The 23,752-nt window shown below is 43.0% G+C and overlaps 1 protein-coding gene across 1 annotated transcript in view; it reads right to left on the reverse strand.

Moving 5' to 3' along the window:
- LOC122804259 (transmembrane protein 87A-like) overlaps positions 1-23,752 on the reverse strand; it is a gene marked incomplete in the record, with an annotated part of 1,166,529 nt that overhangs the window by 100,320 nt on the left and 1,042,457 nt on the right. Inside the window, 1 exon segment of the mRNA XM_044074023.1 lies at positions 17,348-17,400. Within this exon segment, the coding sequence (XP_043929958.1) occupies positions 17,348-17,400 (53 nt within the window).

Below are 23,752 nucleotides of genomic sequence, written 5' to 3' on the forward strand. Positions count from 1 at the left end.
CATGAATGAAGGGTTAGCTCTCAGGGTCACCCTGTCCTTATGAAAGATAAGAAGAGAAGAATGGCTGGGAGTGCCTGAAGCTCTAACTCCTCTATATGAAGTGAGATCCAGAAGGAGAATAGTTTTCCAGGTACAGAATTAAAAATTGGCTGAAGCTGCCAGTTCAAAAGGAGGTAATGTAAGCTTTTCCAGCACAAAGCTCAGGTACTAAGGAGGGATTAAGGGCTTTCTTGGTGGTCTAAGATGCGGAAATTCTTTAAGGAATAACTATCCCTCAGATCTAGACATAAGATCTGTTGGGGTCCATTCCATTCATATGACACTAAAACAAAAATCTACTCCATTTGGCTATGTAGATTTTTTGAGTGGTGAGTCTCCTGGCTTCTTGGAGAAAGTACAGTTGTGTACACTTACCATAAATGTAGATGTTCGAGTGTATTCACTGTTGCAGTCATTACACTTGGGTTATCCTGCTGGCAGGCTACCCTCAGTCGGCCTGAATTCCAAAATCTAGGTCCGGCGTTGGTTGCTGTCGCCTCTTCCCTGACATCAGTCCGCCAGGGGTATAAAAGATGCAGCCAACACCATTTTCTTTAGTTTTTCTTGCCCCAGGTGTCAGGTGCCCCCAAAGGATAGGCTAAAAATACACCAATAAAACATGCATGCACCAAAATATATAGAATACCTTCATCTATAAGCAAATACACCACATAGGTTGTATAGGTTACAGAAGAGCAGATAAATTGCAGCAAAGATATGGGGGATGGTGGGTGGGTAACCTGGACTGCAACAGTGAATACACTCGAACATCCACATTTATGGTAAGTGTACACAACTGTACTATGTTCTTCGTGCTTCACTGTTGCAGGCATTACACTTGGGTTGAATCCAAAAGCTAAGGTTGGAAGGCTGGAGCTAAATAGCATTAGGAGCGGCTATGAAGCCCTGCAGAACTGCAGTGGCAAAGCCTGCCCTTGATTTAGAGTAGAGTGGTAAATGACGGTGCTTTGTAAAGGTGTGCACTGAACTCCAGGTTGCAGCCTCTAAAATGTCTTTGGTTGGTACTCCCCTGAGGAAGGCTGCTGAAGTGACTGCTGCTCTGGTTGAATGTGGCCTAATGCCCTTAGGCACTTTCTTGCCATGTTGTGAATAGCAGAAACGGATGCAGTGGCCTATCCACTTTGAAATAGTCTGCTTTGAGATAGCCTTTCCTTGTGATCCTGCAGCATATGCCACTAGTAGTTGCTCTGTCTTTCTGAAAGCTGGGGTTCTGTTCAGGTAGAAGCGTAGTGGTCTGTGTATATCCAAAGAATGCAGAATTCTCTCCCCCTTATTCTGTGGGTTGGGATAAAAGGTAGGCAGATGAATAGTTTGGTTAAGGGCCACACTGGACACTACCTTAGGCATAAATGTCGAGTCTGTCCTCGGAGAAACCCTGTCTGGATAAAAAAATGATAAAAGGTTCCACAGCCATGAGTGCCTGTAGCTCTGAAACAAGTCTTGCAGAGGTTATTGCTAGGAGCAGAGCTGTTTTCCAAGATAAAATCTTCATATCAGCTGTAGCGGCTGGCTCAAAAGGAGGCAGGGTGAGTTTTTCCAAAACATAATTGAGGTCCCATGCAGGTATTGGTGATCTCCTTGGAGGTCTTAAGTTTTTGGCTCCTCTGAGGTACTGCGAATGAGAAAAGATTGGTGGCTCTGTATTGTAATGAGCCAAAATGGCAGAGGCATGAATTATGATTGATGAAAAAGATAGGCCTTTGTCCAGCATCTCAGTTAAGTATTGCAAAATCTGAAGAATATTTGGTACAGCTGTGTCAATTCCTTGTGCCTGGTTCCAAGCACAGAATCTCTTCCATTTTCCCGCGTAAGATTTTCTGGTACTAGGCCTTCTGGCCTCCAAAATGACATCCATTAAAGCTTTAGTGAGAGGTGCGTTTTGTATTACTACATTATCCACCATGTTGCCAGATTTAAGGTCTTTAATTGGCTGTGCAGGATCTGTTTTGTTGGGATAGTAGATGAGGTATTTGAGGCAAGGTCCAAGCCGGGCATTGAAAGAAGTTCCTTAGGTTTGGGTACCAGTGCTGGCGGGGCCAGTCTGGGGCAATTGGTATCATTCTTGGCTTCTCTTGTCTGACCTTTAGGAGTACCTTGTGGAGGAGAGGCAGTGGAGGAAAGGCATATACTGTTAAGCTTTTCCAGCTGAAAGAGAGGGCGTCCACTTTCCATGCTTGTCTGTGATAAGTCCTTGAGCAAAAACTTTTTAGTTGGTAGTTGTGAGGAGAGGCAAATAGATCTATATCCGGGTATCCCCATTTCCTTGTTATGCTGAAGACTTGTGGATCCAATTTCCACTCGTGGGGATCCATGAGGTTTTCTTCTTAGTTCCTCTGCCAGAGTATTTATCTTTCCTGGCAGGAATTGTGCCTGCAGATGTACCTGGTAAGTCAAAGCTGTGTCCCACAGAGTCATGGCTAGTCTGCAGAGGGGGTAAGAATAAGTGCCTCCCTGCTTGTTTATATATCACATGAGCGTGGTGTTGTCTGTCTTTATCAGTAGTTGTCCCGGATGAAGTAGGTCCTTGAAGGCTGTCAGGGCATTCTGGACAGCTAGCATTTCTTTTTGATTGATATGTAAATGTATCTGGTTTGCGGACCATGTTCCTTGAATACATCTTCCTGCCATGTGGGCCCCCCAGGCGTAATCTGATGCATCCGTTGTTCATGTCTGCCTGGCTGGGGGTAAAGTGAATGGCTGTCCCTTGTTCTGGTGAGAAGCCTTCGCCCACCAAAGAAACTCCTTTTGCAGGCAGAGAATGAGGCTGTGGCAATGTTGTGTCCAAACACTTTTTGGGTACCATTGAAGTTTCCTCATATGCAGTCTCGCATATGGAATTAGCAGAATGCAGGATGCCATGAAGCCCAAAGCCTGCAGAATTTTTCATGCAGATAACTGGGCCTTTGTTGCCAACAAGTTGAAGTAGGTAGTCAGTTGCCTTTGTCTGGCGTGAGATAAGCCATCTGGGCAGTTGTATTTAAGCTTGCACCCAGGAATATTATTCTCTTGAGAGGGTACTAGTTTTGATTTCTTTTCGTTGACTGTGTACCCTAGGCCTGTTAGAAATCTCTTCACAAACGCCAGATGCTGTAGTAGAATGTCCTTGTTCTCTGCTTGAATGAGGCAGTCGTCCAAGTAAGGATATATTTGTATTCCTCTTTGCAGAATGCAATTACTGGTGCCAGGCACTTTGTGAAGACCCTGAGCGCAGTAGATAAGCCAAAGGGCAGTGCAGAGAATTGGTAGTGCATTGAGCCAGCTTTGAATCCGAGGTATCTTCTGCATGTTTGTCTGATTGGGACATGCAGGTATGCCTCTTTTAGGTCTAAAGTCACCAGCCAAGCCTTCTTGTCCAGCATGGGCAGAAGTTGCTGTAGAGTCAACATTTTGAATTTTGGTATATCCTGAAATGTGTTTAGAATAGACGGGTCCAGTATTGGTCTCCAGGTCTTGTCCTTTCTTGGTACCAAAAACAGTCTTGAATAAAATCCTTGTCCCTGCTCTTGCTCTGGTACTTGTTGAATGGCCCTCATGTCCATGAGGGATGAGACTTGCTTTTGTGCCTCTGCTCATTGATGTTTTGGCAGGTCAGGCCAACCGTTTGTCCTTGGCAGGGTATGGAAGTGAAACTTGTAGCCTTGTGACACTATGTCTAAGACCCAGTTGTCCTGGTTTATGTGCCAGTTTTGAGAAAAAAGTGCTACTTTTCCCCCTAAAGGTGCTGCCAGAAGATAAGTGCTTGGTGCAGGCAGGGGGAAGTCACTGGGACTGTTTCCTGTATGGTTGTGATTTGTCTTCTCCACTTTTGGAGGTAGAAGCACCCCATTGTTTAGACCTGTACGAGCCTTGGGGCTGGGATCTGCCTCTTGGGCATCTGTATCTGCCCCTTTGTGGTCTGTCTGACACTGGAAAGGACCAGTTCTTTGTAGGCCAATGTCTGCTAAATCTTGAAGGCTGAACCATTAAGAAATCCTTAACCGTTTGCATAGATTTAGCTTTGTCCTCCATTTTCTTTACCACCAAACAAAGTATCATGCTGTAAAGGGGCAACTAGTAATTTTGCTTTGACATGATCAGGCAAAGTTTGTTCCTTTAGCCAAGCATGTCTCCTGATGACAGAGCCCATCACAGCGGCTCTGCAGGAGGCCTCCAAAGAATAAAAACCACATTGCAAAGTATGCTTTCCAACTTGTTCAGCTGCATGCAATAAGTCCTGCATTTCTTTGTTTTCTGCACATTCAGAATTAGTCAACATTTTGCCGATGCCTGCTCAGTGGCTCCGGACCCATCTGAGGGAATAGTCTCCAAAGGTTCAATACTCAGACCTTCCAGCAGTGCAAGCTTAAATACAACTGCCCAGGGACATAATATATTGCTGATATTTGAGCATATGAAACGGACAATTTAAAGCCCTTATAGCCAAGGTTGCGGAACTGTAAATCTTTTTTCCCCATCTGTCCAATGCCCTAGAATCCCTGTCAGAGGGGGTAGGGTTTTTTGCAGTGGAAGCCTTGACCCCTTTGGGACCCTGAGAGATGGTTTCTGGGTCAGCAGCAGGGTTTTTGAAAAGGAATTTATGAGAGTCAGGGACCCTGTAGTACCTGTCAGGCTTAACAGGAGCTGGAGGTAAGGAGTCAGGGGTCAGACTGGACTGAAAATACATCATCTACAATGTCTAACACAGGTGGAATAGCTAGGGGCCTGTGTTGTGGTAGTAAAAGGAAGTCTCTGAGCCTTTTCTTAGATTCTGAAAAATCTTGGCTCTCCCAGTGGAAGTGCTCCCTCATGGTATGCAAAGTTTCCCCACAAGAATAATCCTCAGGAGGAGAGGTTGAAGGGATAGATTCTTCAGCATCAGAATCCTCATAGGGAGGAAGAGTATTCCTGATCAGAAGAGGAATCAGATGAAATGGAAACCTGATCTGAAGATTCATATTCTGTCTCTTGCCTAGGCCTTTTATCAGGAGGGGGATGGGAACCCCTGATCAAAGTAATTAAGTCTTCAGCCATTTTGAGCATCTGTTTTTTGGGCATGGAGGCCTGTCCATGAGGCTGTTGTACTTGTTTCTTTGTTTTTAAGGGTGCTTTAGTCTTTGCCTTTGAAGCTGAAGTGGTTTTAATGTATAATTGAGTTGGTCTGAAAACACCCACAGAAGCCGATGCCTGCTCAGTGGCTCCAGACCCATCTGAGGGAATAGTCTCCGAAGGTCCAATACTCAGACCTTCCAGCGGCCTAGGCGACTCCACGTGGGAGTTGGTAGCGGCCTGCGGGTCTAAAGTAGTGGGTGTCAGGGGCTGCGAAGGCGCCTCATTGATGACAGGTCAGGGTGTAGTAGAGACCCTTTCTGCTGTGTGATAAGATCTGCTTGAAGAGGTAAGTATCAGGTGCCCATAGCTAGATATAAAAGGAGAGGGAACCAATGCAGAAGGACTCTTGGGAAGAGGTAGTGGAGGGAAGGCAGAGGAATTTCTCTGTCTACTGAAAGGAGAAATCATCAGTCTTCCAGCCTGAGGGGCAAGGGTCCCTGGTGCAGTGCAGAAGGGGAGAAGTTTGCAGTTTTCTGAGGCAAGCACGTCTATTAGAGATGTGTCCCAGTGTTGAAGGATGTCCAGGAAAACCTGTATGTTCAAGTCCATTCATGAAGGTCATGCTTAATTGCCTCTGTCAACACATTGTCTTGTGATGGGATGTATGTGGCTATTAGGAACACACTTTTCTGGGTGGCAAGGTCCCAGGCTCACGGTGTCAGTCTGCATAGTTAGTAGGATCTGGTTTCCACCATACTTGTTTATGTACCACATGCAGTTGTGCTGTCAGTGAACACTTGTAGGGGACCTGGTTTCCAGGCATGACAGAAAACTTGAAATGCTTGTATGAGGGCCCTCATCTCCTTCAAGTTGATGTAAAAGTTTTGGTTGCCACCTGCCCTGTACTCTGTGGGTTCCTGTGCAGGTTCCCCATGCCTCGTCCAAGACATCTGTGCACATTTCCTGAACTGGGGCTGTAGGAGTAAAGGACAGTCCTCAACTGTGTGCCACCTGGTCCTTTCACCAAAACACTTCCCTTCTGAGACATATTACAGGAATCACTGTGTCTAAAGGGTGAAAAGGATGAAGGTGTTAAGAACACAGTTTCCATGTACCACTGGAATGTCCTCATATGCAGTTTGGCTAGAGGAAGCATTGAAACACAAGCTGCCATGAGTCCCATAGTCTTTAGGATCTCCCTAGCTGAGCACTAGTCAAGGGAAGTAAAGTTGTGAAAGCAGTCTGTAGGCTCTGCACTTCTTCCTGAGGTAGGGAGGCCTATATTTTTCCCCAGCCTGTAGCCCAAGAAAACTAGGTTCTGAGTTGGCTGCAGGGAGCACTTCTTGTAGTTCACTGTGAACCCCAACTGTGAGAGGAGGTTGAGAGTGAACTGGCGTCACTGCAGAACAATGTGTGGTGAGGTAGTTTAGATCAACAGATCATCTAAGTTAAGGAAAAATCTGGATTACCTGGGTTTGACAGAAAGAATTCACTGGTGCCAAACACTTTGTAAAAACTCTTGGGGCTGTTAAGAGCCCAACAAGAAAAGCAGTACACTGAAAGTGAGATGACCCAGAACAAAACCTGAGGAATCTCCTGCAAGGGAGGTGAATTGGTATATGGATATAGGTATACTTTGGATCCAGCAACACCAGAAAAGCCTCAAGCAGTATGAAAGACAGCAGGGTGCACAGTGAGAGCATTTTGAAGGCCGGCACTTTTAAGAAGGTGTTTAGTACGGAAAGGTCCCGTCTGGATCTCTACTGTCCTTTTCATGGCACTAGAAGAGTCTGTGGTACAACCCCTTTCTCCAGAAATTCTTTGGACACCAATTTATTGTGCCTTGTGCTTGTAATTCTTGTTGAATGGGTGGAAGCAGATGGATCTGGTTGTGGGGATGAGGATGAAGGAAGACACTTAAACAATCCGTTATTCATGGAGTTTCAGTTTTTAGTTTCTTTTTGGCCATTTTTGTGTCGTTTGTGGGGATGAGGAGGCATGCCATTTAGTGGTGGAATCTCCATCAAAGGCATGGCTTAGCCCTTTTTATGACAGAAGGAAAACATTGGTCTGTGGTAATCTTTTTCCAGGTTGAGAAAGGTTGGCTATGCATTTTTTGAGAGAGGCATGGCATGGCTAAGGGGGCGCAATGGGCTAAGTATCTGAAGGTAGTCACAAAGATTTTTCCCCAAGGGAAGTCTCCTACAGGAGGAAACACACTGTTTTCCTTTTCTGAGAATCTCCTTCTTGAAGCTTTCCAGTGTTTCTGGCTAGATCTAGGAGTCCCTCTGATGAAGGTGGTGGGTTTGGTTCATGACTTCTTTAGGTACCTAGGTACAGAGGCTAACCAAAGTTGCTGGCATTCCTTCATGTTTTTCCCTGTTCTCAAAGGGTTTTGAAAATGTTAGCTGCTTCAAACAAGAGGTTCTTGTCTAAAGAAGAATCCACAATATTTGCTTTAAAATCTTTGAGCAAGGGTAGATTGTGCAACCCATGCATACCTGCTAATGACAGAATAAGTCCCACTGCCCTGGACAAGGTCTTTACAGCATCATGATTACATTAATGCTGTGTCTGACTACTTGGGTAGTCTGAGTAAGGACAGCATTTACTGTCTAAGGTCAGTTCCCTGTGGATCCACTACTACCTTGTGTAAGGAGTTGAAGATGGATATCAAATACTTGGTAATCTGGGTTTGGTAATTAATAGCCCTGAATGCTAAGGTGGAGGAAGGATAAACCTTTCCCCCCACCTATCCACAGACCCGCCATCTTTGTCAAAAGGGAGGGCATTGGTATTTGGAGGGAGTTTTGAAGGTTTATCAGAAGAAAAAGACACTGTAGAGGGATCTGCTACATTTTTATTTTAACAAGAAAGTATGGTCATCAAGAACCTTATAAAATCTGTCTGGCCTTTTGAGGGCTGGAGGCTGACAGCCAGGAGCAGCTGAAGTGGATGTTTATGAAAGAACTAGAGTAAATGAGGAAGAGGCTGAAGTACCCATTTCCAACAGGTTACAGTATTTTCTGCTGGACCGCTGTGATTTGCCTACAGTCCCAGGCAAAGTGCTTCAAAATATTTTAAATGGTCTCTCCAAAAGAAGGTTCTTCCACAGCAGAGTCAGGTGAAATACAGTCATCAGAAGGGACTTGCCAGGAGCATGTATTTGAGAGGAGAAGGCTAGGGAATGGTCAGAATCACAAACCTCCTTAACTTCAGAGAAGAACCACAGCAGTCTTCTGAGGAGTGAGGGAGCGGGTTAGAAAGAAAAGGAAGAAAGCCTCAGGGCCATAATGGCCTTGAACAGATCCTGTGAGCAGTCTATCCATTCCTTCTCTCTGCAGGGGAGGAGATTGGGGAGAAGTTACATGCTTAGTTTTTTGTAATTTCTTTTTAGATGTCCTGTTTGCCTGTGGTTCAGATTCCTGATGTACCTCTATTAGTTTACCTGGGACCTGTTCCCTAATGAGTATCTTCAGGATGCCTCATGGACCCCTCTTAGATGATAACTCACGGTTCACCTGTCTTTGTGGATTCCTCAGGTGTAAGGCCCTCGGACACCACACTAGCCTCCAGCGGGGTTTCCGTAGAGGCCATCTGAGGTGGAGTTGGAGATACCATGGGTTCTAAAGCCTCAGTTGGGAATTCAGAATCAGAAAGAGTCAACTGAGTCTCTGTCCTAGGCCTTTTAAGATTTTTCTTAAGGGGAACAGCTATGTCTGGGGAAGCAGAATCTTCTGTCCTGGAGTGGGCCAAGCGTTTCAGATGTTGGGCCTCGAAAATATGTTGTGTGAGGACAAATGGGGCTGCCAAGTCTTGGGTACAAAACACTGGAAATGGAAAATGTCATGTAAAGCTTTTATGCAGAAAAGGCACTGGACTTGCAAGCCTTTGCACAAGATTTTCTTACCAAATTCCATCTTAACCCTCCTAGCTGACATCTAATACTGATAAGGCAAGACAGTTTTAAATAAAAAAAAAAAAGGTAAAAGAAGGTTCCCCAACAGGGCACTTATCTGATAATTTAATGCAATGGCATCAGTAAACAAATGACAATCAGTCAGAAGGATACATGAACTGTGTTCAGGTTGGCAGTGCAATAGTCTAGGGAATTATGCTCATACGTCCACCTATAATCCATGCGCTTGTGAGCTCAGGTCACATGTCATTCGTATGATCCTGGAAGGTAAAACTCTAGGATCCTGGCTGGACATCAATTGTGATAACTCACTGGTTAAGAATGCTGTAACAGTGATGTCAATCAGGACATTACAGACGCTACATTAGGAAACAGGCAGCTTTTAACAATAGAAAAGGAACCAAATGGGACACTGAAGCAAGTGTTCGGTCTCTTCCAATACCATTGGTGTTAAAGTTATTACCCATGAAAATATTTTTACAGCTGTGCTACTGTGTGCCAACCTACCAATCAGGTTAAAACTCTGCTGCTAGGCTGAGACCTCACGGCACTCCTACATTTGATTCCCACAACCTCAATTTGCCTACTCCATGACTGAGCAAGTTACTTAACTAGGCACTGCTCTGAAGTTCCACTGAAAAGGGACTGTGTCCCCAGTGGGCTAAACTAATACTTATTTACTTATTTACATATACTTGTTTATATATATTACAATGAATAAGTGTTAAATACTTTACACCCTCTTAACCGAATACTTTTTCTGAAGTTTTTGATAGTAATGCCAAGGGTAAAAAGCAAAGAATCTATTTCAAAGAAATACTACAGAGCATATTAACTGGCAATATATGAAGACCAAGATCTACCCACTAAGGATCTAATATCAGGAAACTAGATGGACACCAAAGGGTATCCTGCAACGTGCGAAGGAAGAACGATGGCCCAAATCTCTTTCTTGGAAGGGTATGGATCTGGGCTTCAAAAAGATAAGGACTTCCAAAGAATGGCTTTTCTGACAGAGGTGACAGGAAAATCCTGAGACAGAGAGGAGGAAGACCCTTCTCTTAGTACTGCAGAGAACTGAAGATTACTGCTAAAGACTTGCAGCGGTCTCTTTCCTAATTCAGCAATAATTTCTGCACCTTTTTTTAATCCACGAAGGATGGAGGGATAGATGCGCCAAGCCTACACTTTCCTGCCTGTAAGGAAGATCTCCCCACAAAAGACGAATGGGTAAGTAACCACCATTTCACCCGCAATTTAGCACCCTGTCCCTCGTGGATAGGGAAAACATGCAAATGCCCCAAAATATCCTTGTTTGGTCTATCTTTGGATTACTCATTTACAAAACATAAGAGCTGGGAGTGAAAGGATAGACTTTTTAAAATCCTCACAGATCAATAACCTTGTAAGTACATTTGAAGCTAGAAAATAAATCTGGAAGGCCTAGAGACGTGCCTGCGGTCCACTTCTAAAAACTGAAGAGAAAAACACGTTTGTCTTCTCAGTTCAAGCATGCTTTACAAATTACAAATGAAAAAATCAAGATACTGATTATAGAAACAGCTGGCTGACAACAGGAGTTATTTTCCAAGAAAAAAACTAACCACGCCCAAAGTGATTCATATAATTCAATCTGTATAAGCAGCAACAAAGAGCTGGACCTAACTGCACCTATGGGAAATTCTCCCAACAATGACGACAGTCAGGTTTTAAGAGATGGATCAACACATTGAGAAAAATGTTTACGCACACCTTACAGTCAAGCTGGTTAAGTGCAAAAAAAAGAACTATCTCTGCCTCAAAACAATCATTTAGCTCTGTTCCCCCAATTTTATTGTGATATTGGTTCCTGTGTTCTTTTCTGATATCACATAACTAAAAAAGAAGTTATGTACTCACCATAACATTCCATGCTTGTTGTCCATCTCGCCGTTCATTCTTACAATGATGGGTTCGGAGCCAATCCTCGGCTCTGACTCAGCCGAAAACACAGCTGAAAGACTCAGACTTGGCTCGTGGTAAGTAGGTAACCCATGATGCAGTGGTGTAACTCCCCAGATCTTGTTTGCTGCTACTACTAAAGAAATTGTAATGAATTATATATATATATATATATATATATATATATATATATATATATATGCTATCCCCAATGGAATAGGAGAAACTAACTGAAGCAAGGAACTCCTGAAAGGAGTAAGACATCCACCAGGTCCACAAGGAGTCCTTGGAAGGGGGGAGGAGGGAGGGTTCGTAAGAATGAACGGCGAGATGGACAATAAACATGGAACGTTATGGTGAGTACATAACTTCTTTATGTTATGCTGTCCTATCTCACCTTCATTCTTACAATAATGGGACAGTGTCCCTAGCACCTTTTCCTTGGATGGCTCACGAGAGTACACCTTTAAGCACAGTGGACCCCAAAGGAGGCCCTGTCCCTGGAGGCCAAATCCACTTTAGAACGCATTATAAATGTATGAGGAGTAGCCCAGGTAGCTGCAGCACAAATATTACCCATAGGAATTCTGGCCTGAAAGGCAGAAGATGTAGCTAGTGCTCTAGTGGAATAAGCCTTAACCTTAAATGGGAAATCTCTGTTGTTTGAGGTAAAGATGAAGGTAATGCAGTTTGAGAGCCATTCGGAAAGGGTAGTTTTAGAAACTGGCATACCCTTTTTTGCGTCTGAAAAGGATATGAACTGGTCAGATTTTCTAAAATCTTCTGTCCAATGCAAATAGAATCTGAGTTGTCTGTGCATGTCCAGTTGATGTAATTTGCAGTCTGCCTTGTTACTGTGATTAGGGAAAAACACTGGAAGCTCAATAGATTGATTTATGTTAGTTGAAGAACAGACTTTATGTGAAAAGGATGGATTAGTTCGTAAGGATAGCCTATCCTTATGAAATATCAGATATGGCAGTTTGATAGACAGGGCTTGCAACTCTGATACCCTTCTAGCAGACGTTAAAGCAACCAGAAAAAATGGTCTTCCAGGAAAGGAACTTGAGGTCTGAAGATGAAGAAGGTTCAAAAGGTGGCAACGTTAGATGAGAAAGAACAAAATTTAAGTCCCAAGGAGGAAGGGGTTCCTTAAAGGGAGGTCTTAATAAGGAGGCACCTTTCAAGAAGGCTCTACACAACCTGTGTGACATTAAGTTTGAAGTAGGATCACCAATGTGGAAATTCGAAATTGCAGAGAGTTGTACTCTGATGGCTGCTGCACCTGAACCCTGTTTTAAGAGTTCCACCAAGAATTCCAAGATAGAGTAAATAGCAGCAGAAAAAGGGTCAATGTTTCTGTTTTGAGCCCAGAGAGAAAATTTTTCCATTTGCTAGAATACAGTTTTCTGGTGGAAGCTTTATGAGAGGACATCAAGATGTGTTTAAATGCTGGAGTGAAATTCTGATGCCTGACTAAATTGGGAAGTGGAGCAGCCAAGTTGTCAAGTTGAGGGTGTGGAGAGAAGGATGAAGCGCACCTGACATATGTGTCAGCAGGTTTGGAACAGAGTCCAAGGCTTCTCTTGAAGATGAGGCCAAAGGAAGGGGAACCAAACTTGACGAGGCCAGTAAGGAGCAATGAGAATCCTCCTGCTTCCCAAGGACTGTGCTTTCTGAACAACTCTGGGTATGAGAGGAAATGCATACAGAAGTCTCGAGGGTCAATTGTGAGCAAGTGCTTTCTCGGTGCCTCCCCCAGCAGGGGGATTAGGGTAAAGTAGTTGCTGCACTTGGAATTCATGGGAGTGGCAAAAAGATTGCAGCAAGGCAGACCCCATGTTCGGAAAATCCTTTCTGCTACGTTCTGATTGACAGACTACTCATGAAGCATTAGAATTGCCCTGCTCAGCTTGTCTACTATCACAATGGACTTCCCCGGAATGTGCATTGCTACTAGAAAGTGCTGGGAAGAAACTGCCCATTGCTAAACTCTTAGGGCCTTGCGACAAAGGGGGAAAGATCCGTTTCCCCCATGCTTGTTTATGTACCAAACCACAGACGTATCGTCTGACTGTATCGCAATTGTCCCTAGAAGGAGAGAGTCGTGAAGTGCTTGCAAAACAAGAAGCACTGCTCTCATCTCTAGGACATTTATATGCAAGTCAGCCTTGTGTTCTTGCCATATACCTTGGACTGTTATCCCCAGATAATGCCCCCCCCCCAATCTGGGAAGCATCCGTGGTCAATGTAGCTAAAGTTGTGGAACAAAGGGTCTTCCCTATGGTCACATGGCTGGAGTGTATCCACCATCTTAAGCCTTTTTTGCATGATTCCGTTATCCTGATAAGGTGAGACACAGGAAGCTCTTGAAGTGACCATTGGAAGAACAAAAGCCATTGAAGGATCATGTGCATTTTGGCAAGGGGAACCAGTATTATTGTGGAAGCCAATGTCCCTAATAATTTTAGAAATATCTTTGCTTTCACCTTGGTCTTGGGAAGAAGATGAAGCATCTGTTGCCCGAGTGCTGAAACTCTGTCTGTTGGAAGATGTGCTGTCAAGGCAGCGGTGTCTAGATCTGTGCCTATAAATGTAATATGTTGACAGGGCAACAAGGCAGATTTTTGAAAACTGACTGCAATACCCAATTGAGTGCAAATTTCCAAGGTTACTTCCCTGGCTTGTTGGAGTAGATTCTTGGTGGTGGCAGATAAGAGCCAGTTGTCTACATAGGGAGACACTCGGAATCCTAGATGCCTCAGGTGATATGTGACTACTGCCATGCATTTGGTGAACACTCTGGGGGCTGTAGTGAGACCAAAGGGCAGCGCTCGGAACTGATAATGACTGGTTCCCAGGTGGAAGCGCAAGTACCTTCTCGATGCCCTGTCCATTTTTATGTGGTAGTAAGCATCTTGACAGTCTATCAAGCACATCCAATCGTCTTTCCCTAAAAAGGGAAGTACAGACTGCAGTGTCACCATTTGGAACTTTGACTTCTTGACATATTCGTTTAAATTGCTTAAGTCTAATATGGGTCTCCAGTCCCCTATTCTTTTTCAAGAATCTTGAGTAAGTTCTGAATCCTATTTGGTCTGTGGGGACTTCTTGGATGACTCTTTTGTGCAGTAACTTTTGAATTTCTACAGTTGCATGCTCTCTTAGATTGGGTGGAACATCTGGGATTGTTCTGGTCTGTGGGACAGGGTAGGAAAAGGGAATGGAATATCCTCTGGATATTATTCTTAGTACCCACTTGTCTCTTGTGATAGTTTGCCAGGCTTCTGGGTACATAGATAAATGTTCCCCGACTGCTTCCAGAGCAGAGCAGTCAGGCCTCCTTTCAGGAGTGCTGCTAGGGGTGCGCGCAAACGAAGTCAGGGTCGCCCTGGTTTTGCGGGCCCCTTCTGCCTCTAGGGCGGTGTCTACCATTGTTACCTCCCCCTCTGCCCCTGGGGAAGGATTCACCCAGTGCATCCTGGAAAACTCCCTGGGATCTTCTGAACTACATTTCCCACTCTTCTGACCTTTAGGATAAGGTCTTGAAGGTAAGGAAAAATGTACTCCAACGGCAGACAGAGTTTATCCTTCCTGCTTGAATTGGGTGAGAGTGCCTTTTACTTTGAGTAAAAAGAGTGAGGAACCATCAAAAAGGGCATTAATAAAGGTAGATTTAAAGGGCTCCACAGAATTGCACAAGCACATCCAGGAGAGTCTCCTAAGGGAAACTCCAGAACCTGCTGCCCTGCTCGCTCCATCAGCTACGTAAGAAATCAGCCTCATGGAGGAGTTGACGATGGAATTTAAGGTGAATAGCTGGGAGGAGACCTTCTCATTCAACCCCCCCCAGCCAATGTATCTTGTAAAGTATCTCCTAGTTCTTTGAAGTGATCTCTCTGTAGCCTTGTGAAGTGAGTAAGGTAGTTCAGCAATTGAAGTGTAAAGGTCGCTGACTAAAAGACATGCTTCCCATATCTGTCCGTCGTTTGAGTCTCTTTGGAGGATGGACAGAGGAGGATGTCTCTGAAAGTTCCTTCTTGGTAGCTGCTACCACCACCATAGCATCTAAAAGTACCCCCTTAGTGAGGAAATCTTTTCCGGAAGGAGCTGATAAGAATTTTTTAGGCCTCCGAGGGACTGGTTCCATTGTGTCAGGCAACTCCCACGCCTTTTGACTGACCAAATCCATTAGCTCATCGAAAGGCGAAGACACCCAGGAGGCTGAAGTTTGGGATTCAAAAAGCCTTCAGGTACACTGACTCCTCATCAGAAGGGGTGGAGGCCTGCCAGCCACCTCTCTGCTTCAGAATCTCTACAATATCTGTAGATGAGATATCAGAGGACGACCATGGGGACCCTTCTGACTCCTCGAGGTCAGTGTCTGAAGTGACATTTTCATCTGGAGAGTCTACATGCTTCTTCTTGCAAGTTCTCTTCCGAGGGGGCTCCTCAGAAGGGTATTCTGGGGAGGTCTCGGAAGAGAGGGGTTTCCCCAATGGGGGATACTGAGACTCTGGATCTCTGCTGTCCTGTGGAATGGGCGGTGCCGAGACAGTAGCTGGTGCCTTAGGGGGACGAGTGCTGGTATCCTTATGTGGAGCTGTAGGGGCAGACAGCACACTCATCAGCTCAAAGGCAGATCCCACCAGTTCCAAAGACTCCCTCAGCTCAGAGGAAGCCACCAGACCCAGCGAGATTGGCCCCGAGGCCAATGTAGGAGCAGAGCTCACCTGGGGCGACGCTCCAAGGGGTAGGCTCGGCACCTAAGGAGATTGTGGCCGAGAATCCCCCTCAGGGCTGACTGGGGAACCCCGGCTCCCAAACTCTCCGGACGGCACCGAGTGTGTCAGAGCAGAAGTCGGCTCCGTGATCACCAAAGGGGGTCTCGGAATCGATGGATCCACAGTAAGTGGCACCAAGCACTCTGGCTCCGAATGTCCAGCTTGGCTCGGAGGAGGAACAACAGTGGGTACAATGGCTATAGTAGGCTCTGGGACCAGATGGGTCGGAGCCGAAAATAATTTGGTTAACGCTGGCGACTTCAAGAGTCAGCACACCACCCGTTCAACGTCATTGCCAGATAAGCTCCTGGTGGACTTGGAGGATAGGGACAGAAAACGAGAGCTGTGAAAAATGTGAGATCTCAGTGTAGTGGAGACCGGTAAAATCTCAAAAGACCGGCTCCGAAAAGAGGTATCTTGTGGCTCCGAAGACTCTGGAGCCAAAGAATCAGGCTTGTCAATCAAGATAACCTCTGACAGTTCCGAAGACTGGGGAACTGAGGAGGTAGTAGCCTTAGATATTTTAGGTAACTTGACAGGAGGCTCTGAATGAGCCAATGCAGCAGGTGATTGTCTCTTTTGAGGTTTGTCCTTTTTTGAAGCAGGAGAAGAGGAGGAGGAAGAAGAACTGTGGATATCTTCCTTAAACGTTGGCTTTAAGAGCCCCTTAAGGATCAACTTGTTTTTTCTTTCTTGTAAAACCCTGGCACTGAAGGAATGACAGAATGCACAACCCTCTTGCAAATGAATAGCTCCAAGGCAATAAACACAGATGACATGACCGTCATTAATAGACATCTTTTGGGAACATTTCTGGCATTTCTTGAAGCCCGAAGGCTTATGTTCCCTCTCCTTTGGGTCTTTGGACTAACTACAACAGGAAACACTGAGCAGACAGATAGACAAAGATAATAGGGCCTCTAACTAAAACGACCCTAAACCCCAGAAAAAAAAACATATCAACTAAAAGCCCTCTAACTAAAATGGGCAAAGCGCTCTCTAACTTAAATGAGCTATCAAGCTATATGAAAAAGACAACAACAAAACCACTACAAGGGATACAGCAAGGCCTACGAAAACGATGTTTAAAGGCAGCACCAAACAGGAATAATACCTATAAAAATCTAGATATACTAATTCAAAGGCTAGTATGCAACTACAATGCTAGAAGAAAACACCCACTATAAAATATAAAGAGAAAAAAAGGTCTAATGAATGCAAGTAGTAGAAAAAAATCACAACTTACCCACGGCCAAGAAGAGCGCATCCAACATTGTAAAGCAGCAAATGAGATCTGGGAGTTACAACCACTGCATCATGGGATTACTACTTGCCACGGGCCAAGTTTGAGTCTTTCAGCTGTGTATTCGGCAGAGTTGGAGCCGAGATTGGCTCCGAACCCATCATTGTAAGAATGAAGGCGAGATAGAACAACATAACATCATTCTTTTCCATATTAAATCTGTACCTTTTCACATGGGCCTTTTTGGATTTTTCAAAGAACAAAACAATGCAAACAGAACATGTTTTCCACTAACACTTTACATATTAGAAATTTTCAGATAATAAATGAAGTTAAAATCGATTCACAACAGGAGCAAAGAGAAATACTTACACATCGGCCATTGAAGAAGGAACATTCTCTTCTACCCATTTCAAATCATCATCCTGTGACAAAGGCAGAAACACAGATTTAGACCTGCATCGTACACACGGAATTATCATTCATTTTGGAACTAAAGAATGTGACTTCAACCTCTAAATAATGTTCCTGCTTAAGTTCAGCTGTTCTCAGCTACACTGCCTGTCTGCCACTTTCAGTGTTCTCACCTTGTCTAGCAAACTATCAGCCTGTTCCACACAACAGTTACTGTACTTACAATAACATTGAGTCTTGACTATCCATGTCCTCCCAATTTACTGGATGTGACTGGTGCATAACTAGGCACCAACATGGCAGACATTTCTCCTTAAGCAGCGGAATATCCTCCCCTCCTTCCCATGATGCACTGCCACTCCCCTTCTCCTCAGATCGATTTTAGCCATCAAAAACTGCTATAAAATTAAAAAAAAAAAAAACTGCCCTGAAATTAAGTAGTGAAGGCAGCCTCACAGCATCAGTGAGGTCTGTCAGGATAACAGGTGACAATTTAGATGGGGGGACAGTAAAGCAGACATACATGAATAGTCAAAAGTTCTGATGTTAAGGTAATCACATAAATGTCATGTCTTACACTATCTAATCTGTCAACTTCATTGGATGGCACAGTCCTCAGCTAAAACCCTGGTAGAATAACAAGGAATATGGTGGTCTCAGAGGAAGACTTGGGCCTACAGAACATCCGGACTGTAATGTTTACAGAAGATATGCATAGATGTCCAGGTAGGTTTACTATAACAAAAACGAAAATCACAACCGCGAACGGTGATTTCTGCAATGCATATCCTTGGCTCATACATATTAAGTAGGTTGTATGGTCGATGCAACAAGATAGACAACTTTCTGTCGATCTTAATGTTACCAACAATGCTTTGAGTCCCTGCCTTGTGTATGTCCTTCTTAATGGACGTACACATGAACGTCGACATTCCAACTGTCGCTCCTACCATGTTCGAGGAGGAGGCTGTTGTGCTACTGAATGTCAACATTTTGACTGTAAACCACCCAGGTAACTACCATGCGACTATTATCAACTGAGGAATTCCTGAAGTATGCAAAAGAAGAAACAGCTGTGGTGGAAAGTGACTTTGGTTTACATTGTAAGGGTCTGTTACAGCAGGCATAGACATATGAATCTGACAGCCATCAGGATAAGGAAACTTTGAAAATCTTTTGGCCTAATTTAGATTTAGAAAAGGCCACAAATGGAGACTGTTTTGTTTAATGAAGACAAAATCTCAACTTTCTATGAAAATCAAGACAATGAGGGAGGTGTGTTCTACCCTGTTTGAACAGGAAGGAAAAAAGACTGGCAAAGGCGGAGGTTGATTTAGAGTCAATATAGTGACTAAAGTGGGTAAGATGGAAGGGTCTGTATGTAAAGCCATGTCTTTATGAAATATTAAGTATGGCAGTCTACCAGGTAAGGCTTGGAGTTCTGAAATTCTTCTTGCAAAAGTGGCAGACACAAGAAAAAGTACCTTCCTGGATAAAAATGAGCTCTGCTAAAAGGGTTTGTTCAAAGGTAGACTGTGTAAATGTGTCTAGGAAAAGACTGAGGGTCCCAAAGGTGGTGTGTGGTCTTTAATGGGGGGGGGGGGGGGGAGTCTTAGTAAAAGGGTGCCTTTTAAGAAGGATTTGCAGATTACTTTGGGAAGCAAAGGACTGAGAATTAAATCATTCATGAAAGTTGGAAACTGCTGTTGAATGGACTTTGACGGACAAAAAGCTTGATTCCACATAAAAAAGAGATGACAAGGACAGAACTGAATGGATTTGGCTGAGAAGGGGTTTAATGCTCATTGGCTTACTCAAAGGGGGAACTTTTGGACATTTAATTTTATACAACTTCTGGGTAAAGGATTTCTGGGAAGCTGTAATATTCTGGATCCCCTTGGAAGGAACACTGGGGTCCCCAGCTATTAATAGAATTGAAGAAAACATGAAGTTAGCTGAAGGAATACTATTCCCAGTTGAGGCCTGCCTGATGGGTGAAACAGAAGATGGAGGGATCCAGAAGAAGAGAGGCCAGCTTTGACTGAAGTCAAAGCAGAAGGATCCCAGCTGATGAGGCCAGAATGGGGCTATGAGGATTACTGTGGCTCTGCACAGCTTTGCTTTGCTTTCTGGATATATTACATTATCAGTGGTAGAGGTGGGAAAGTATAAATTATACCCAGTGGCCACTGAAGGATTAGAGCATCATTTTGGGAATGCCCTATGAGGTTACTAAGGAAAAGAAAATGCTGCATTTGCTGTTGAACGGGTTGCAAACAGGTCACAGTAAGACTTCACTCAGGAAGGGAACAAGTACCATACCACTTGAGGGCTGAGGAAGCACTTTGTAAGACATTTTATTGATGAGTCTCTCCTGCAAGGAGTTGAACCAGTTAGATGCATGACACAGGATTATGATTTGGTGCCCCTCCTGTTTGATGACATACCATACTACAGCTACATTGTCTGTTTGCATGAATATCACACTCTGAAAAAGATAAAAGGTCCTGGAATTCATGCAATGCTAAAAATACCATTCATCTTTGGTAGGCTGATGTATAAACTGGCATCCTGAGTATACAGAACTCCTTGGAAAGTCTGCCCTACGTAATGTCACCCCCCCCCCAACCCTAGGACAGAAAGATTCCATAGTAACTGTGGCTGAATGAAGAGTGGGACTGAAAATAAGACTTGATAAAAGGTTGGAGTCCAACCACCACTAGAGAGGTCTCTTGCACATAAGTGTCTGTTTGAAGGTTTTGCTTAGATTATTCATCATTAGTGACCAATATACATTGAGATTCCACTGAAGAATCCACATGTGATATCAGGTATGTAGTCATACGAGGATTGTTACTGTCAACAAGCCCAAGGCCTTGAAAGCTGGACAGCTGGCTGGTGATGAGGACCGGAGCAGAAGGTTTATAGGGATCTGAAAGGGGAGAACAACACTCCCATGGAAGTTTGTTTTTGTTTGGTGTGTGTCCAGATGACAACTTAGAAACCCAAGGGTCTAAGCCAATTCAAAAATGTGGCATTTCTAGGTTGATGGAGACACCCATGGCCAAACAAAGTTGAATGTCGAAATCTATTGCTTGTTACATAATAGTGATCTTGGGCTGCCGGGCAGGTGAATAAAAGTGTATTGATTACATTATATATTAAAATGTAATAATTTCCCCTGTTTCTACACAGGTGGAAGTAGAGAGTAAAATTCTTAGTTTACTATGCAGCCAAGGGATTTTTAAGGCTAGAAAATGGAAAGAGTGAAAATTTATAGCTTCATATCATTTGAAAGGAGCCATTTTGTGCATTTGTATGGCTATTAGCATTTTTCCACCAGAAAATGCCTGAATTTGGAGACTATCAGTCTATAAGTGTAAGCAGTTAATCACAAAATACTTGAACAATATGCTTAGAATTAATTTAAGGGTAGCCAGTGCACTTTTTCTTATGGCTAAAATTTAGTTAACGTAGGGCATGCAAGTTATTTTGCACATCTGGGAGGGAAAGAGATAGGACACGGACAGAAGGTATCTGTGCAAGATGGAACCGAGTCACTAGCATTTGCTTCCAGCATGATTCAACCTAACTTTAGAATAAGTAAAGCCTGTGGAGTGCAGATGTCTATTTGTGGCAACTAGCCCTTATAAGGAGGGGATAACTTCCCTTTTTGGAAAGTGTATATAGTTTCGTGACCTTGCTGTGAGCTCTAAGGGGTTGGGTGGTTTGAAAATGAATGTTATTTGTTTCTCATGTGTTTTTATTAAAGTGAAAAAAAAAAGTGTGGGGAAAATGTGACATGGGTTCAAACACACACGAGAAGCAACACCTACATACGCAATGTCAGGCTTCCAAGCATTAGTGTGTCCATGTAAGTTGGAAATGCATATTCAACAGAAACATCATGCAAAATATGTAAAGATAATAGCTTTTCATCAGAATGCTTGCCTTATCAACTTTAACATGAAATGTAAATGGCATTGTGGATATAGATCAAGAGAGTACTAAATTATATTAAAAGGTGTGTGGGGGTGAATATGGCAATGTTACATGAAACAAATATGGACATAAATAAGCCTGTGAATTTGGCAAAGAAAAGAATTCAGAATGGACGTACAGTAAAGTATCAGGGTCAAAGGAAAAGGTAAGTGATAATGTTATTTGTAGGAGGGTTTCTAATAGTGATAGAAGTAGAACAGAGACAGAATGACAGATTTGAGGTAATAAAGGGCTATTGGAGGAATGAGAATTACACTAGTATGGAATTATATTCCACCTAAACCTACTATTATAGAGCTTAAGAAAATGTGAGGAGAAATAATTAGCTTTCAGTAGGGAATTTTATTTACTGGTGTGGAGCAGAACAAAAAAGGCTAGATTTCTGTAGAAATATACAAGAATATTTGGAATGGAAAGTGTAAATTTAGTAGCTGGAACTCAGAATTCACAAATTAACTGAGGTATAATAACTGGACTAGACTGGATTGAAATTATATTTCACAGAAACAGCTATTTAACTGAAAGCTTTGAAAAACTCCAGTATAAAGCAATAGTGAAATTTTTCTGAGGGCAAACCAATGGTTGGCCACCATCTGGAATTTGCCCTTTTCTCCACTGTAGTGCAATCTTGGAGTTGGTATATTTAGTTGGGGGGGTGCACCTCCCTCAACCTGGGTAGGTGTTGAGTTTTATGGTTTTGCTCATGGTCGCTAGGGTGGACTACCAATGGTTTGCCCTAGGAAAAATGTCTCTGAAAACTCAGTTTGATAATTAGCAGCTTCTATGAATAGGTGTTCGACTAATAGGGTGTTTGCTGATTTGTGATTGGATGAAGCGAAATAGACCCATTAGGAGGATATATGAAGGATCAGAGGCAAAACTAAGGTGGAAGGGTTCCTCTCTAATAAGCTGTTTGAATAAAGAAAACAGGCAGGGGTGTTAACTTTCCCTTTTATTTGCGTTGTATTTACAGCCACTGGAAAGAAAATAAGAGATTCAGAAATTCAAGGATACTAGTATAATAATTATGAAAAGTTGGTTTTATTTGCAGACAATATTTTGTACATGATAAATCCAGAAAAGGACATTTTTGTGTTGTGGAATCTTTTGAGACAATTTCAGGTTTTTTCAGGATATAAAATGAATGCAGATAAAACAGAGGCTATAGCAGTGAAATATGTATCCACATGAATTGGTTCAGTAATACCCATATTTACAGGCACATGATAACATGAAGTATTTAGGTATATGGATTAAAAATAATTCTGTAAGGATATGTGGGAAGAGACTAAAAATACAACATAAAAACTGGGAAAATGAAAGCTCTTGTTTATAAATAGTAAGATACAAGCAGTGAAATGCTTATATTTCCTTTTAGTTTTATACATAGGCCAGGCATATTTTTATCAACCCAAGAGTAGAATAATTTTATATGGGAAGAGAAGTGGGCAAGAGTTAAGGGGAATTAGTTGATCTTCCCTACAGAACAAAGTGGTTTAGCATTACCTGTCTGCATGGATATTTTGGAGATACGCAGTGAAGACTCATGTAACACAAGCAGAAGGTCATAAATCAAAGCGGAAAAGGATGATGATGAAGTTGGGGGGGGGGTTCTAGAAAAAAGGAGCGAGTAGATTTTGGATGTAGATAGTTAAGGAGAATAACCACACAGAGTAATACATTCATAAAGTTTCAGAAAGTATTGTAAAAACAAGACAACATGGGAATGGAGAAAGGAAATTTTACCAACAGGCATGATGAAAAGAGGGGTACAGAAATAGGCAGCTAGAATTTACTAAAGAAAATTTGCTGTGGAATCAAGGTACTGACAGCAAATTTGGGATGGAAAGGCAATATAGAATTATTGTCCAGATGGTTTAGGATTTCTCCATAGAAGTGTTTGCTTTATTTTCATACCCCTAAGTGGACTTCAGAGAGTTTTCCTTAGGTAGATAGCAAATGTTGAAAGCGTGATCGCACAGGAGAGAGGTAATTGGGAGTGTAACAAATGTGCAGATTTTAAAAATTTCCTACACACTACTTGTCATAAATGTTGGGGGAAAAAATAATTATAACTAAGAAAATAATTATTTTGATCAGGGATACAGGATCTGAACTGCCTAGTCATGGTAAGGCTTTAAAAGACAACTGCTACTGGTTGTCAAAAAAAGCAGTTACTGAAAAATGGAAATCAAAGTCCAAACCATAAGTGAGGTAGTGAATATTAGAAAAGCAAGTACAAGAACTGGAGGTAGGGTCATTATTAAAGGAGAGGAGGAAATTACATAGAAATAAATGAAATTTGTAAGAATGCATGCGGAATGTTCAAGAAGAAGAGTGAAATTAAAGGGTGGAAAAGAT

Source organism: Protopterus annectens, chromosome 6.part0 (assembly GCF_019279795.1).
Source record: "Protopterus annectens isolate FY-2018-M chromosome 6.part0, PAN1.0, whole genome shotgun sequence".
NCBI lineage: Eukaryota > Metazoa > Chordata > Ceratodontiformes > Protopteridae > Protopterus > Protopterus annectens.